At 45.8% G+C, this 13,765-nt stretch overlaps 5 protein-coding genes across 5 annotated transcripts; all 5 read right to left on the minus strand. All coding sequences in view use genetic code 12, as the record gives it.

Annotated features, from left to right (window-relative positions):
* Positions 1–29: 29 nt before the first annotated feature.
* LODBEIA_P40450 (uncharacterized protein) lies at positions 30–350 on the minus strand (the record flags this gene model as incomplete). Its single annotated transcript, XM_066974223.1, has 1 exon — positions 30–350. One exon carries the CDS (start codon positions 348–350, stop codon positions 30–32), a length of 321 nt encoding a protein of 106 aa, XP_066830983.1.
* Positions 351–704: 354 nt separating this feature from the next.
* On the minus strand, positions 705–2,297 carry LODBEIA_P40460 (uncharacterized protein; the record flags this gene model as incomplete). Its single annotated transcript, XM_066974224.1, has 1 exon — positions 705–2,297. The coding sequence occupies one exon, from the start codon at positions 2,295–2,297 to the stop codon at positions 705–707; it is 1,593 nt and encodes a 530-aa protein (XP_066830984.1).
* A 543-nt stretch (positions 2,298–2,840) lies between these two features.
* LODBEIA_P40470 (uncharacterized protein) lies at positions 2,841–3,536 on the minus strand (the record flags this gene model as incomplete). Its single annotated transcript, XM_066974225.1, has 1 exon — positions 2,841–3,536. One exon carries the CDS (start codon positions 3,534–3,536, stop codon positions 2,841–2,843), a length of 696 nt encoding a protein of 231 aa, XP_066830985.1.
* An 870-nt stretch (positions 3,537–4,406) lies between these two features.
* Positions 4,407–11,641, minus strand: LODBEIA_P40480 (uncharacterized protein; the record flags this gene model as incomplete). Its single annotated transcript, XM_066974226.1, has 2 exons — positions 4,407–11,138; positions 11,627–11,641. The coding sequence occupies 2 exons, from the start codon at positions 11,639–11,641 to the stop codon at positions 4,407–4,409; spliced, it is 6,747 nt and encodes a 2,248-aa protein (XP_066830986.1).
* A 118-nt stretch (positions 11,642–11,759) lies between these two features.
* On the minus strand, positions 11,760–13,505 carry LODBEIA_P40490 (uncharacterized protein; the record flags this gene model as incomplete). The annotated part of the gene is made up of 1 exon (XM_066974227.1): positions 11,760–13,505. The coding sequence occupies one exon, from the start codon at positions 13,503–13,505 to the stop codon at positions 11,760–11,762; it is 1,746 nt and encodes a 581-aa protein (XP_066830987.1).
* Between the last annotated feature and the right edge of the window lie 260 nt (positions 13,506–13,765).

Genomic DNA, 13,765 nt, shown 5'->3' on the forward strand with positions numbered 1-13,765 from the left:
TAACTTCATAACCCTGGCTTCAATTTTCCCTACCAATCACCAGGAACCAAAGGCTCACGAGCAACAGGGATATTCCGCTGGTACTTAGTTCCACCAGGTCTGCAAGGAGGGATATACGGGTCAGGATGCTTCCACTCCCTCAACTTGGCCCTCGTGGCGCCAATAATCCTTTCCAACTCCTCAGGGTCGGACACTTCTCGATTGGCCTCAAACTGGGCCCGGATATCCTGGGTCGCTTGACGATACAAGTCGAACCTCAACGCATGGTCAAACGCCGTGCGCATCGCCTGGCGGAACAACGACGATACTCGTCTCGTGTTTGCTTCTGTGAAAGGAAGTATCTGCGACATTCCAAATTGACTCTATATAGATATATATGTGTGTATTGGATTGGATTGCTCGGATTCTCCCGACTTAGAAATCGTAGAGGTAAGACTTACACTCTCGTGAGTATTTCTATCTTTTTTTGCACGGGGTGGGGGGAGGGTTATTCATTGGCTGTGACGGAGAGAGTGTCGCGCATCGCGAGTGTCGTGGATTACACGACATGTCACGTGATCTCATTATCGAGCGCGTCGATTTCTCAAGCCCACGGCAGAGGACGTCAAATGCCATTAGTCGTAAATAACGTAGTATTTCAGAACAACTAAAAAAAAAACTATACGGTCAAGGGAGGTTGTTTGGTGGTTGGTTGATTAGTTCATTCATTTGGCATTACTATTATTAGTTCTCCTTTTGTTAAATTTTTTCTCTATTTTAATCTTGATGCCATCAACAACTGCTTCCTTGGCATCCAATGCTCTCTTTTGGTCGTCCTTATTGATAAAGTCACACAAGGCAATGTTATCTGTCTTTTTGTAAAACTTCAAAGGGCCAAATTCCTTAACTATGCCTTCTTTCAACGCTTCGTCGGAGATGTCACGTGCGCCGCGGATGTAGATTGAATTCCATTCCGACTTGTCGAACTTGGACACTGGTTGAGTTTGGGTGTTGCCGTTGCTGAATGGACGAGTTGAAGTGGATGAGGAGGTGGCTGTTGTTGGCGATGACGTGGCTGGCGACGCAGTTGTTAGTTGTTGTGCTGGTTTCTTGGTTGCTGCTGCAGCGGTGGTTGGTTTAGCAGTGGTCATGGTGTTGGTGTCGTTGTTAATGCTGCTGTTGTTGTTGATGCTGGTGTTGCCGCTGATGTTGCCGTTGTTGTTGTTGTTGTTGTTGTTGGCAGTGGTGGTGGCGGCAGAGCTTGAGGCTGATTTTGGTTTTGGTGAGGCAGTTGGTACTGCTTGTTGTGCCAAATCGGCCCAAGTCATTGGCTTTGGCGGGTCAGCCGGTTTCTTTGGCTCCTCTGGTTTCTTTGCTTCTTTTGGCGCCTCTTTTGGCTTTTCATTTTCTTCTGGTTTTCCATTTGCTTCTGGCTTGACTTCTTCCTCCTTTTCGTCTTGAGGAATTGGCTCTTTGGCAACCTCGACAGCTGGTCCAGGTTTGGTTTCACCTTTTTCTTTGGTACCACCATTCAATGTTGCATCTTCCGTCTCTTCACCTTCCTTCTCGAGTTTATCCTCAACCTTGACCCCATTGAGCTCAACAGAGTCGGAATGTGGCTTTGCTTCCACGGCAGCTGCTTTTTCCTCCGGTTTGATCTCGGTTGGTTGTTCCTGTTTAGGCTCAACTTCCTCGACCTTCAGGTTCTCCTTAAACCCATTGGCCTCGATAAATTTCAAAACGTCATTAGCAACATCATAGGTGGCACTTCTCTTCCCTGGGGTCAAGAGAAAAGTCTGGGTGAATTGCTTGTATGGGGAATCGTTCTTGGACCACTCGCCAAACACAACGATGAGAATGTTCTTTTCCAACGAGACTTGAAAACATGCGCTAGTAATGACAATTCTATTGGTGGCTTTCTCCCCATCCTTGTTCAATTTGGACAAGTGGTCAGCAAAGCATTGCTTAATGGCTTCAGTGCCCGTGGCCTTGTATGACACGGGAACTCCATCGCTCTCGCTATTGTCATCGTCATTATTGTCAATATTGTTATTATGAGCCTCGTCGTCGACTTTTGGGTGGAGACCAGGGAATGCATCATGGATAACAGTGGCATTTTCATGATAGATCTTGTGGATCTCATCGAGTTTGGTGACAAAGAAATCGTAGTAAGACTTGATAAAAAACCATCCAATGTTTGATGCTCTCTCCTCGGCTAATTGAGACTTGTCAGTTGCAGTCTTGGAAACCGGTGGTGACTGTTGCTGTGGCTGAGCCACAGTTTCCTTCGGTGGTGGTGGAGGCGCGGGAGTTGTCATGCTGGAAATGGATCAAGCTGTAAATCTGGAGCTGGATCGTGGAGTAGCAATGCAAATTGTGGGAAAACAAAGGCTCTTTTATTTAACCGGCGAATCAAGCAATAAATGAAAGGTGCTTAATACAAGGGTTTCAGTGTATGTACGGCAGGATTGGCTAGAGTTCAAAATGATGTTGAATTGAACAGAAGAATATGCCAGCCCTTGACTTGTTTCACGTTTCAACGCTGTTGAAGTGTAGTTGGTTGTGGACCTTGTTGGTGGGTGGTTGGGTGGTGTCTGCCTGCAATGCAAAATAATTTTTCAAAATTTCTCACCTTCGAAATTTTTTTTATTTGCAAGACAAACTGCCACCCACGTCACCACCAGCAGATGCCACGAGCCAAGTCAGCGAGTTCGAACACGCAAGAGGCAGTAAGGGAAGCAATAGCAGTAGTAGGTCCATTGCAAAACCTAGTAAATGACAAAATTACGTATATTTCACAACCACCCTAGCCAAAATCAAAAAAAAAAGAAAAAAGAAAAGAAAAGAAAAGAAATAGAAATCTATTGACACTCTCTCAACAACTCTTCCAAAATCTTATTCTCCAAATCGCTCTTATTATTCACGTTCTTCAAGCTCTTGATGCCCATTCTTCTCAAGACCTCAATGGTCTTGTCACGAGGGAACCCCATATTCTCAAACTGGACCACTATTTCATCGTCGATTCCATATAACGCAGCATCGCTAGCAGCATTCAACCCGCTGCCTCCTCCTCCTGCACCGCCATTCAAGCCATCCGCCAGGACATCCTGCGCGTAAAGCTTAGTCCAGTACGCAGCCGTCTCCTCGAACCCCTTTTTATTGCTCAAGTAGTGCTTGGCAACCTCGGCATCCTGGGGGTCGTTGGGTTCGGGCGATTGTAGCAAGAGCTGCAACGAGATCAACGTCGATTTCAACGTCAACACGGGGGTCCACTTGTCCTTGAGGATATTGAGGCATATGGCGCCCGTGACCGACGAGATGTTAGGATGGTAGACCTTGGTAGTGAACTTCATCTGTGGCGGCTTGAAGGGATACTCGTTGGGTATGTCAATGGCAATCTGGAAAACCCCATTTTGATATGGTGTGCCCGGTGGACCTTGGAAAAAGCCCGTGAGTTTGGTTAAGTCGTTGTCATTATTGAGCTGCAACGTCACGCCGGACTGTTTATCCTGGCGGCATTCTTCTAGCTCTTTGGCAATTCTCTTGACGCGAGACATTTAATGATAAAAGAGTTATATATATGTGTGTGTGTGAAAAAAAAGAAGAAGAAAAAGAATCTCTTGGGGAGTAGGTTGGTTGATGTTCTGGAAAAAATTTTGCGAGAATGATGCTTCAAGTGACAGGAGACTTAAACTTGAAGTTTTGAACTTTGAACTTTGAACTTGAGCTTGAGCTTGAGCTAGCGTGGCCGCTGAGGGGGGGATGTTTGTTTGACTTCAGGACGCCTCGGTGGTGAGACTATGCGTTGGCGAACATTTTGATACACATACGCAATTTTCAACTGCCCTTCCTGCCCTGGGGCCAACACCCCGCCCACACCGGTGCTACCACACTGAGCGGATCGGGCTGGATCTCCGCCAAAACTCCCCCTCCTCCCTAGCGAGTCCACTCTGTTGAGACCTCACGGTACCGCCCTTTGATGCACACGATCCTTAGTTTTTATATCTCATCTTGAGCGCCGGTCCATCGTTGCTGTACCGTTCTGACACGGGCTTTTGCCCCATCCGATTGCTCAACTTTGAATTTTTCGCATCTCACTGGCTAAGCGACAGACACCTGTCTGACAACCCACACTGCTTTTTTTAGATCGGTGTGCACGTGACCGAGAATCCCACGAACGGAAGTTTTAAGAACACCCCCCTCTCAAAGCTCCCCGTTCGCTATCATCAGCCAGCTGAATTTCGCAGCTGCAGAATCCACACATGCTCGTTACAATCTCTAGAACAGAACTTGTCGTTTTCTTTCTTTCTTTCTCTAATTTGGTCGTAAATTCATTATATACATTTATAAAATTAGCAACCTTGGGGGGGGGGGGGGGGGGGGTTGTGTTTTCTTTTCTTTTCTTATTTATTTGACTCCTTCCAAATTTAGCTTGAACCTTTCACGTTTAGGGATAACGTGTCGAAAATCGTTTTAATCTCGTCGACGCTATTCTTAACAAACGGCAATTCAAAGAATCCAAAATTATCATTTTTAACCAACTCGGTAAAGACAATGGTCAAACCCCAAGGGTGCGGCTTGTTGACGATTCTTCTCTCCAAAAGCACGCGAGTGATAATCTCTTGCACGACAAGTTTCGACGCGGAAGTGTTCCACAAGGTGTTGGAGCTGAAAAAATGCAAGATTATTCCAATAAACCAATGGGTGTGGCTATTTGGATAACGTAATTGGTTGGCAATGCTGTTGATGAGAAGGTACTTCAACTCGTTCGGGCCATAGTTCATCAAGTCCACCAAAAGTGCCACTTGGGATGTCTTGGTGTTGAAGCCTCTATTGCTTGGCAACGCTTCGGCCACGGCATTCATTCCCACGTGAAGAACCAACGCATTGACCAACTTGAGATCGAAGTTAATGGTTTCCGGATATCCAAAGTCATCGCACTGTTTAGGCTGGGCAAGCCTAAGACTGTTGTAGATAGTTCTTGTGAGACCTGGCGCTGGTATTCTCAAGTAGTTTTCAACCGGTTTGCGCAAGCCAACTTTAGCAAGATCCTCCATAGGTTTGTAAAAGACAACGGGAGCGTTGCTTATCTCTGGCAACCGCTCCACTTTCAACCCCTGGGTAAAAGGATCCGGAGCTGAAATCGACTTGGGTGTCGCCGACAAGATTATATTCTTGAGCTGAATGTATCCTCTTGGAGCAGCAGTCACGAGTTGGTAATGGCACTCGACCAAGAATTCGGGATAATCGTGCAACAACCCAACAAATAACCTGGTGATGGACTTGAACGTCACATTCAACACATCGTGATTCTTTTCTCTGTTTTGGTAAGTTTGTTGAAACTTCAACAACCCAGTAAGCAACTTCACAGCCACCAGGTAGCCCTGGCCTTCGGGCAACTCCATCAATTTCGGCAAAAACATCCGGTGACTGATTAAGGAAATCCAGGCAAAAGTGAAACCGGGGAACACAATCGGCTGCAAGGAGTTGAAGATTTCGCCCAAAAACTCGTAAAACTGCACGTCGAGGCTCTTGGTTGTATTGGCGTCCAAAGTTGAAGCATCACTCCATGCCGACAACAAGGATGAAAGCAACCTAAAGTACGCACGTTCGCTCCAGCTATTGATGGCTTCTTCGTGTTCTGTGACCATATTCAACACCAACACCCCGATAATCTTTTTGAAATACTGGATGGCCTGTTCCTCATCCTCAATGCTCAACACTATCCTCACAATCAAAAGCGCTAAACAGTCAACAGATAAATAAGTGTCGTGCTGCGTTCTAGTTCTCAATTCGTGCTCGGTGTTAAACAACGCCGTCGAGATCTCAATTGCTGCTCTCCAAAACGAATTGAAAAGCTCGGGGTTGTTCAAAATACCCGAGTCAACTAACCCGGCAACAAAATCATCCTGCGACTCAAAAGTGGACTCGTTGCCATGAGAGAGTAATCTAACCCACTCTGCAAACACATAGCCCAATTGTGCAAACAATTCATTGGAAACTGGCTCGGCATTGTGGAGCAATTGAAACAATCGATCCACCTCTTCTTTGGCACTTTCATTCTCGCTGCCAGCCAAAGGACCCAATTTCTGGTACTCATACAAGGCATCCAAGGTGTTTGCAAACTCCGACCTCAACGCAATGGGACGCGCCAAGTCCTCTGCGGTGAAGATGTTGTACAACAACGAGGCACCAAATTTCACCACAACGGGGTTGTTTGACTGCTTGATCAATTTGCCAATGGAAGAGTCCAATTTGATAGGCTGGATCAATTGTACTCGCAACAATGACAAAATCACGGGCATGTTGAATTTTCGTTGGTCTACCGAATGAACGAGCCACCAAGTAACATCCTTGGCTGTAGATGGGGAGTACTCACACAATTTATCGAGCATGACCACATAGATCTCGTTGCTCATAGGGTTCTCGTGGATTTGAGTGAAAAGGCAGTTTACTGCATACTGGGCTGCTTTCAACAACAAGTCGGGGTACTTGATTGCATTTACCTGGGCAATGGTCAATGCCTGAGTCAAAGCGGCCATGATGGGGTGGTTTGGAGCCAAGTCTGCCAATTTCGTTTCGCTAACCTCCGAGAGCAACTGGATGGCCTTCTCGCTATACTGCGTGATCACAGACAAGAGCTGGTCCATAGATGCAGAATCCTCTTGCAAAAGCGTTGACTGATGCAATGGGAAATCCTGAGTAATCTGCTGCTGCTGTGGACCTTGTTGCTGTTGCTGCTGTTGCTGTTGTTGTTGCTGTTGTTGTTGAATCTGTTGAATCTGCTGCTGCTGTGGACCTTGCTGTTGCTGCTGCTGAATCTGCTGCAACGGTAATTGTTGAGGCTGTGATTGCGCAATAGAAGCAAGTGCAGGAGGCAATGATCTCTCCTCAGTTGCAAGTTCGCCAAAGTGTTCGTAAATCCGCAACTGCTGAACACTCAACCCCTTTGTGCTCAAGCCCAATGGCTCCGGTAATCTCAACGACGATTCTGGTGTTCCTTTCTCAACATAAGGCTGGTCCGGGTTATGGCGTTCGCGATTGATAATGTAAGGTCTCATTCTCTCCTCAATCAAGTCGGTGACATTAGTCGAGGCAATCTTGTCCACGATGCCAACGCAGAGACCCACATTGGCTTGAATGGCATTGCTCAACTCCAACATTGGAATCTCATTCGGGTTGTTGCCCAAAAGCTGCAACATCGTGGCCTCGATTGTCTCCGACAACAACTTCTTCCCGCTGCACAACACCATGCTGTGAGACAACTGCTTGGCCAACCGACGGTAACTTCTTCTGACCTTGTCTACATCGACTTCAGTCGCAAAATCCTTCTTTATTAAAAACTCGGTTGTCACCAACACGGCCTCGGAAACCCGATTCATGATAGGTATAGCGCATTCCCTTACTGCTCTGGATAACGACGCTTGGAAAGCTCTCCTTAAATTAGCATGTTGCGTGAAAATAGAGTTTCCAACGAGTGTGCTGAAACTTGTGTCCAAACCTGGCTCTTGTTGCTGTTGTTGTGGCTGTATTTGGGGTTGTGCTTGCTGAAGTTGAGGAACATGTGGTTGTGGCTGTTGCAACACGGGTTGCTGGACTTGAGGAAACTGCTTATCGACACCTTGTGGCGGGAACGCTGCAGCGGCGGTGTTGAACTTGGCCGCCGCAGAAGCAGGACCGTTATCTAAGCTGAGACGAGACAATTCATTTGCGAGTTGTGCGTTTCCAGCTTTTGGAAGAAGCCCAAACAAGGTCGCAAGCGCAGTGGGGTCCTTGTTGTGGTCTCTCAAAATGCTGCTTTGTTCCAAATCCGTTACTTTCATCTTGAACGAGTTGAGCAAAACCTCAATCTCAAACTTCAACTGCAATTTCAAATCAGCAAACTCGTATAGTTCAGCAAGAACGCTCATGACACCCAAGAGCCACGGGTTTGGAGGCTTGAAGACTTTCGAATACTGGGCCTGGTCCAAAATCTTGCAGACAAAGGGAATGATCAATGGCAATGCGTTGAAGTCATGCGCCTCAACCAAGAGGAACTTGAGCGCAACAAGGTCCCTTCGCAAAGGCTTGTCGTTAGCCAACGTGATTCTGCCCAACCATGCTCCAAGATTCTTCAACTGGTTTCTCTGGGTGGTGGAGTCCTTAAAGTTCTTGATCAAGAAAAATACCTCCTTCATGGTTATGTTCATGATGTATTCAAAAAAAACGGCATCTGGCAACAACCGCACGAGATCCGAGTATAGCTCGTGATTGTTGGGTTCGGCTTTCGCTCTATCGGCCACCAAGTAATCGGCAAACCACGCATAGTACGGTTCTTGCAAGTATTCCTGAATCTCCGATGATCTCAAGTTCTCCTTTGTCATGTTATTCACTGCAAACAAAAGCTTGTCCTTGATTTCCTCTGGGGGTTCCATTTGTTGCATTGTACCAGTTGCTTGCTCGACATAGTTGATAGATTGATACTTTGGCCCCACATCTGGAGTCGAGGTTTGCGTGGCGCCCGCTCCAGAATTGGCGCCCGTGCCGCCGCAAGGGATACCGTTGGCAGCGTCCTTCACTACTTGGTACATTTTCGCATGCGTAGCCAACGAGTTGCATTCTAGTAAATGCTTGCAATAGATAGGGTACTCGTGCAACTTTGACTTGAAGTTGTACAACGACTGCACGGCAAATTTGAAAAGCTTCGACTCCGGTGGCTGGTTGCACGATTCAAAGATGAAATTGAGTGCCACTGTAAGCGTTGTGCCCTGGATCAAATCATTCTCCAACAATGCACCGAATAGCAAAGATGTCGAGGCCAATGCCGCTAGCGGGTACTCAGCGAAAAACTTGTACTCATCGAGTAAAGAGTGGATCATGCATGCAAAGACATCCTGTTGATGCGGATCGTCGCTTGATTTCATTTTGATCAAGGCAGCGACAACTTCAGGTATCTCAACGGTTTTACTGTACATTTTGGAATAGTACTCCTTCATTTCCAACTCAACGGCCTGTGGGAAAAACGCAGAGTTGGCCTCGTTGGCAAGAATCACCTCGTCGTGGCCAGTACCGAAATTGATCAATCTCGGGTAAGTCGTGAGCAACAAGATCTGCAAGTCTTTGAGCTTTTTCAAATCCACGGCGCCGTTGCTATTCTTTAATTTCTCGAGCAACGAGTTGACGGTTGCGATTCTCAAAACGGGCGGGTGCGATGGAGGAAGCAGGAACTGAGAAGTAGCGTCTTGTTGCTGGTGCTGCTGCCCTGTTTCCGAGTCCCTTTGGGCTCTTTCAAAGAGTGCCTCGAGCAATGCATTGTAAACCGACTTCTTTGCCTGTTGAGGATCCTTGAGCTTTGAATCCAATTCTGCATTAAAGTCGTAGTCAACAAAACTAGTTTCAATGAGCACCTTGACTGCCGTCTTGGCACCCAATGATGACCATAGCTGGGACATGACCTCGGCTAATATGCCTTCGCGCGAGGCAATACTAGCCACCTTTTGTGCTGCGTCAATGGTGAGCCTGTTTTGGAAATAGCTCACAAGTTTCGGCACTGCCAAGCCCGACTCCAGCATCATTCGCAACACTTTTGGCAACGACGGCGATTGGTTGTCTGCAAGCAAGCCAAACAAGGTATCGATCAATTCATTCACAAATGGTGTCTTGTCAATGATGGCCACTGCTGCGGCAAGAACATACTCGGGATAAGCACGATAGTCGTGTTCAAACACTTGATTGATAAAAGTGTTGAGTCTCGCATCTTGTTCCAAAAGCTGCAGCTGTTGTTGTTGTTGTTGTTGTTGTTGCTGCTGCTGCTGCGCTTGGAGCTTGATGACAACCAGTACTTCCAATTTAGCGACATTTATAAATTTCAAAATATTCCTTCTTTGCGGTTGCGGTTGCGGTTGCTGGAGTAAAAGTTTATCTTCGTCAAAGCATAGGGCTAAATTATTCAGCAATGCAATATCGTAGGCTCCCTGAGAAGCATCCGTGGTTTGTAGGATGTACAACAAGGTCTTGCTGAAATACCACTCATAGTTGAGGAAGATATCAATCGGTTCCTGCTTGAAATCTAAGGATGAAAAAAATTGGGTAACACTAATCACAGTGGGCTGGATGTTTCTCTGGCCCGAGTCGAAAAGATTCTGGTGGACGTGGTTGAAAACCTCGTACCAGTTGATGTTTAATTTCCCCAGTTGCTCGATACTTCTGAAACTTGCTTGAAGCTGTGCACCTTTGGCATTAGCCTCGGGCAAAGTCTGGGCATACGTGTGCTGGTTTATTAGCTGGGACCCGGGGATCAACACCTCGGATAGAATCAAGGCCACGCTCTGGTCAATCTCATTGGGCTTGATTTGTAGCAAGCTGGGCAATAATTTTTCAGGAATCAAATTGTCAAAGCCAACTTCGTTTAAAAGCTCCTGGAACGTCATTTTCAAGATATTTTGATAGAAGGTGTTGATGGGCTCGATGCTTAATCTGAAAGCTTTGAGTGAACTAAGTATCAATAGTTTATGCAAAAATGGGAAGTAAGGGGTGTTGAGAATCGACTCTAATAGCAAACTCCAGTTGTAGTCGGGAGAGAAATGGCGATCTCTTAATGCGTTCAATAATTCAAGCGAATGGGTCTTGATGAATAACCTTGCTGCTTCTAGGTTTGACTTGCTGTTATACTTGATCAATAGTATAAACAGAAAGATTAAATCGCAGTCGAACTTGGTGACAAATTCAACAATGTTGTTTCTAGTCGAAAACTCTAGCTTCTGGTCAAACTGGGCAAATAGGACTTCTGTATCGACCAAATTGGAGGCAATAAGGTTCAACTCTTTGGCGAATAGGCTCTCTACTGGATTTAACTCTTTTGAAGTGAAGTCGCTGAATCGGATGAGATTAACTAGTTTTTCAATGTAGTTGGCTCTTACGACGGGGCTACCACCTTCTCTCGCTAATATGTATCTTATTTGTTTATGGTACGATTCAAGATTCGACGAGTCGACTGTGGTTAAAAGAATTGATAGTTGATTGATGATGACTTTGGTGAGTTCAGGGTCCACTTTTATGCTCTCTGTGCTCTCTTGGTTCTCTTTACTCTCTTCAACTGGTTTTGGATGTGATTTCGGTTTTGGTTTTGACCTTGGTTTCTGATTTGGATGCAGCTGCCTCTGGTTCTTGCCCTTGGGGCTCTCTGCGGATGAAGTCGAAATCACGGTTTGATTCGACACAATTGGTGCTGCGCTTTTGTCAAAAAAAAAAAAAAAGGGTTACTCGCTATGGATGTTGAGTTGGTTGTCAAAAATTGAAAAAAAAAGCCCTGCGCTTTGTTGTCTAATGAGCTTCTTTTTTCCCGTACTATCTTGACCTCTATATCGTGATTGAAATTTTGATCAATTAATCAAATATGAAAAAGCAAAAAAAGGGAGGGGGTACGTTGTACTCTTGCTGCGCAAAATCAACGGGCTTTGATGTATTAGATGTTTGTCTTTTGCCTCCCTCTTTACTTGTAGAGTATGGAAAGTGCTCTGGTTGTAAAGTTTTTCCACCAAAAATAAAAACGATCTCAGTTGTTGATGTTGTTCACCACTCACCCTGCAAAAAAATTTCACCACAGTGCACACCACTAACACCAACAAACTACCACTGCTGGAAGCAAGAGGTAAGAAGCAAGAGATACGAAGAACAACAACATACAAGAAACGCGATTCTTTTTCTTCTTAATCCAGTACAATCAATGCATTGAGACCCTATAATAACCCCCCAAAACCCTATAAAGTATTCCCCCGGTGTGTAATTTTTTTTTTGCTTCCTTATTCTTCGCTGATAACTTGCAAAATCTCTCCCTTCAACAATGCAATTTCCATCTCGTTCTCGCCAGCGGGGGCGTTGAGTAATGCAAAGGCCTTGCCCAACATCATCTTCAACTCGTCGTTTTCCAAGCGCAAGCTCTTGTTCTCTGCCCATAAATCATCTTCCATCTTGCCGGAAGATTTCTCGTTGGAATTGTGGTTTTTTTTGGCAAAAGTGGGCAACTTGAGAAAATCGGTGAATGACTTTGTCTCCAAGCTGTCTTCGCTCGTGTTGGAATAGATCGATTCGGCGTATTTCCCATTGCTGCTGGTTTTAAATGAAAACAACGACGATTGCGACTGGTTAGTAGCACCTGTGCTAGTAGTGTTAGATCGAAGTCTGCCCGGGGCTGTGGGAGATTTCAAATTGAACAACGGCAAAGACTTGAGTGATTGCAAAGTGTATGGGTGTGCGTGTGACGCGTATGGGTATGTGTCTGATGTCGAGGTTGAGCTCGACATCGACTCGATACGTTGGAAATCGATAAACAAGTCGTCTTGCCATGAGAAAAGCAACTCACCAAAAAAGCCCTCCAAATTGCCCATCACGGTTCCCCATTTCGACTCGTTCAACATGTGCTGATAAACAACCTCCTCGTCGCCCTCGACAAGACTCATCAAGATTGGCCTGTTGCTCACGAGCAAGCCAAGACTGATTTTGAAAATGCCCACTTTCCAACCTTGCAAGAGGCAAAAGTCCATAATTCTGCTGATGATCGAAAGGTCGGGCACATGCGACGACATGAAGGATAGCCACCATTGGAAAAGAAACGTCAGCATGTCGGCAATCGAGGACAAGTGGGTGTAAAACTCGGTATCGACTTGCTTGAAAATGCTTGCAAACTCGTTGGCCCATTGGTTCAGGATCGTCGACATCATTGTCGGCGTAAAGACGTCGTGCAACTCCAGCTCAATCGCCATGATATTGGTCAAGGCGTAAAACGTGAGTTCGCAATTGCGTTGGAGGTGGTGGTACAAGACACCGACTAAAAACAACAACCCTTGGCAATAGCCCAACTCGGCGTCGTAGTTTGCATAAACATTCAATATGGTGGATAAATCCTCAATCGTGCGTGCCTCTTTGAAAAACTCAACCGCGGGGAAGGTCCTGCTCAAGTCTTTCTTGATCTGGGTGGCCACCTCAACCAGGTAGGAGTGCTGGAAGTTTTGGTATACGAGCTGGATACTAGTTGGGATCTTGGTTGAGTTCAATAAGAATAGTTTTCGCCAAACAAAAGACCTCAAGCAGTTGGGGATGCCCTGCCTCAAGCACGACAACTCGGTGTAGTTTGGCAAAGTGTTGATGGTTCTCGAGGGATTGTCCATGAACGAAGCCCAGTACAGTTTATCAAGCAGAGACCACAGAGCCAACTTGTTCTTGTCCATGGCCATTTTGCAGCAAGATGCTGGTGCTGGTGCTTCTGCTTCTGCTTCTGCGTCTGCCGCGCGAGCCAACGATTGTCCACATGTGTTGCATCTAGCAAACTCATCCTCGCGCACGTCGTAGCTCTCAGCTAGCTCTTCAACTGAAGGTTGGGCTTCTGAACAACAAGACAAAGCAGGATCCACATCGTCGTGAAAGTTTCGATCATCTTCCCGAACTTGATCGATCTTGGCTTCCAACGCAAGCAAAATGAGCTTGTGACTACGATTCAAGCTCTGGCCCAAGGATTCTTCAAACTCTAACAATGACTCAAAATCAATCATCTCTTTCAAAAAAAAAAAAAGGCTAATCTGAAGTGGTGATTGAAAAGTTTGGGAATTGGATCGAGGTACTTTACTTTCTACAGCAAAATGCCCGATAATAATGATGACAAAAAAAAAATATGAATAAATGAATGAATGAGTGAATAAATGGATAACTGGATGAATGAAGGAATAGCAGTTGGTGAGGAGCACAGCTTGCAGGTTTATCAACCCAAAAAAAGGGGAATTTTGCCAGTAATTGAAAGTCAGTTGGAATATAT

This window comes from Lodderomyces beijingensis (assembly GCF_963989305.1).
Source record: "Lodderomyces beijingensis strain CBS 14171 genome assembly, chromosome: 5".
Classification (NCBI taxonomy): domain Eukaryota; kingdom Fungi; phylum Ascomycota; class Pichiomycetes; order Serinales; family Debaryomycetaceae; genus Lodderomyces; species Lodderomyces beijingensis.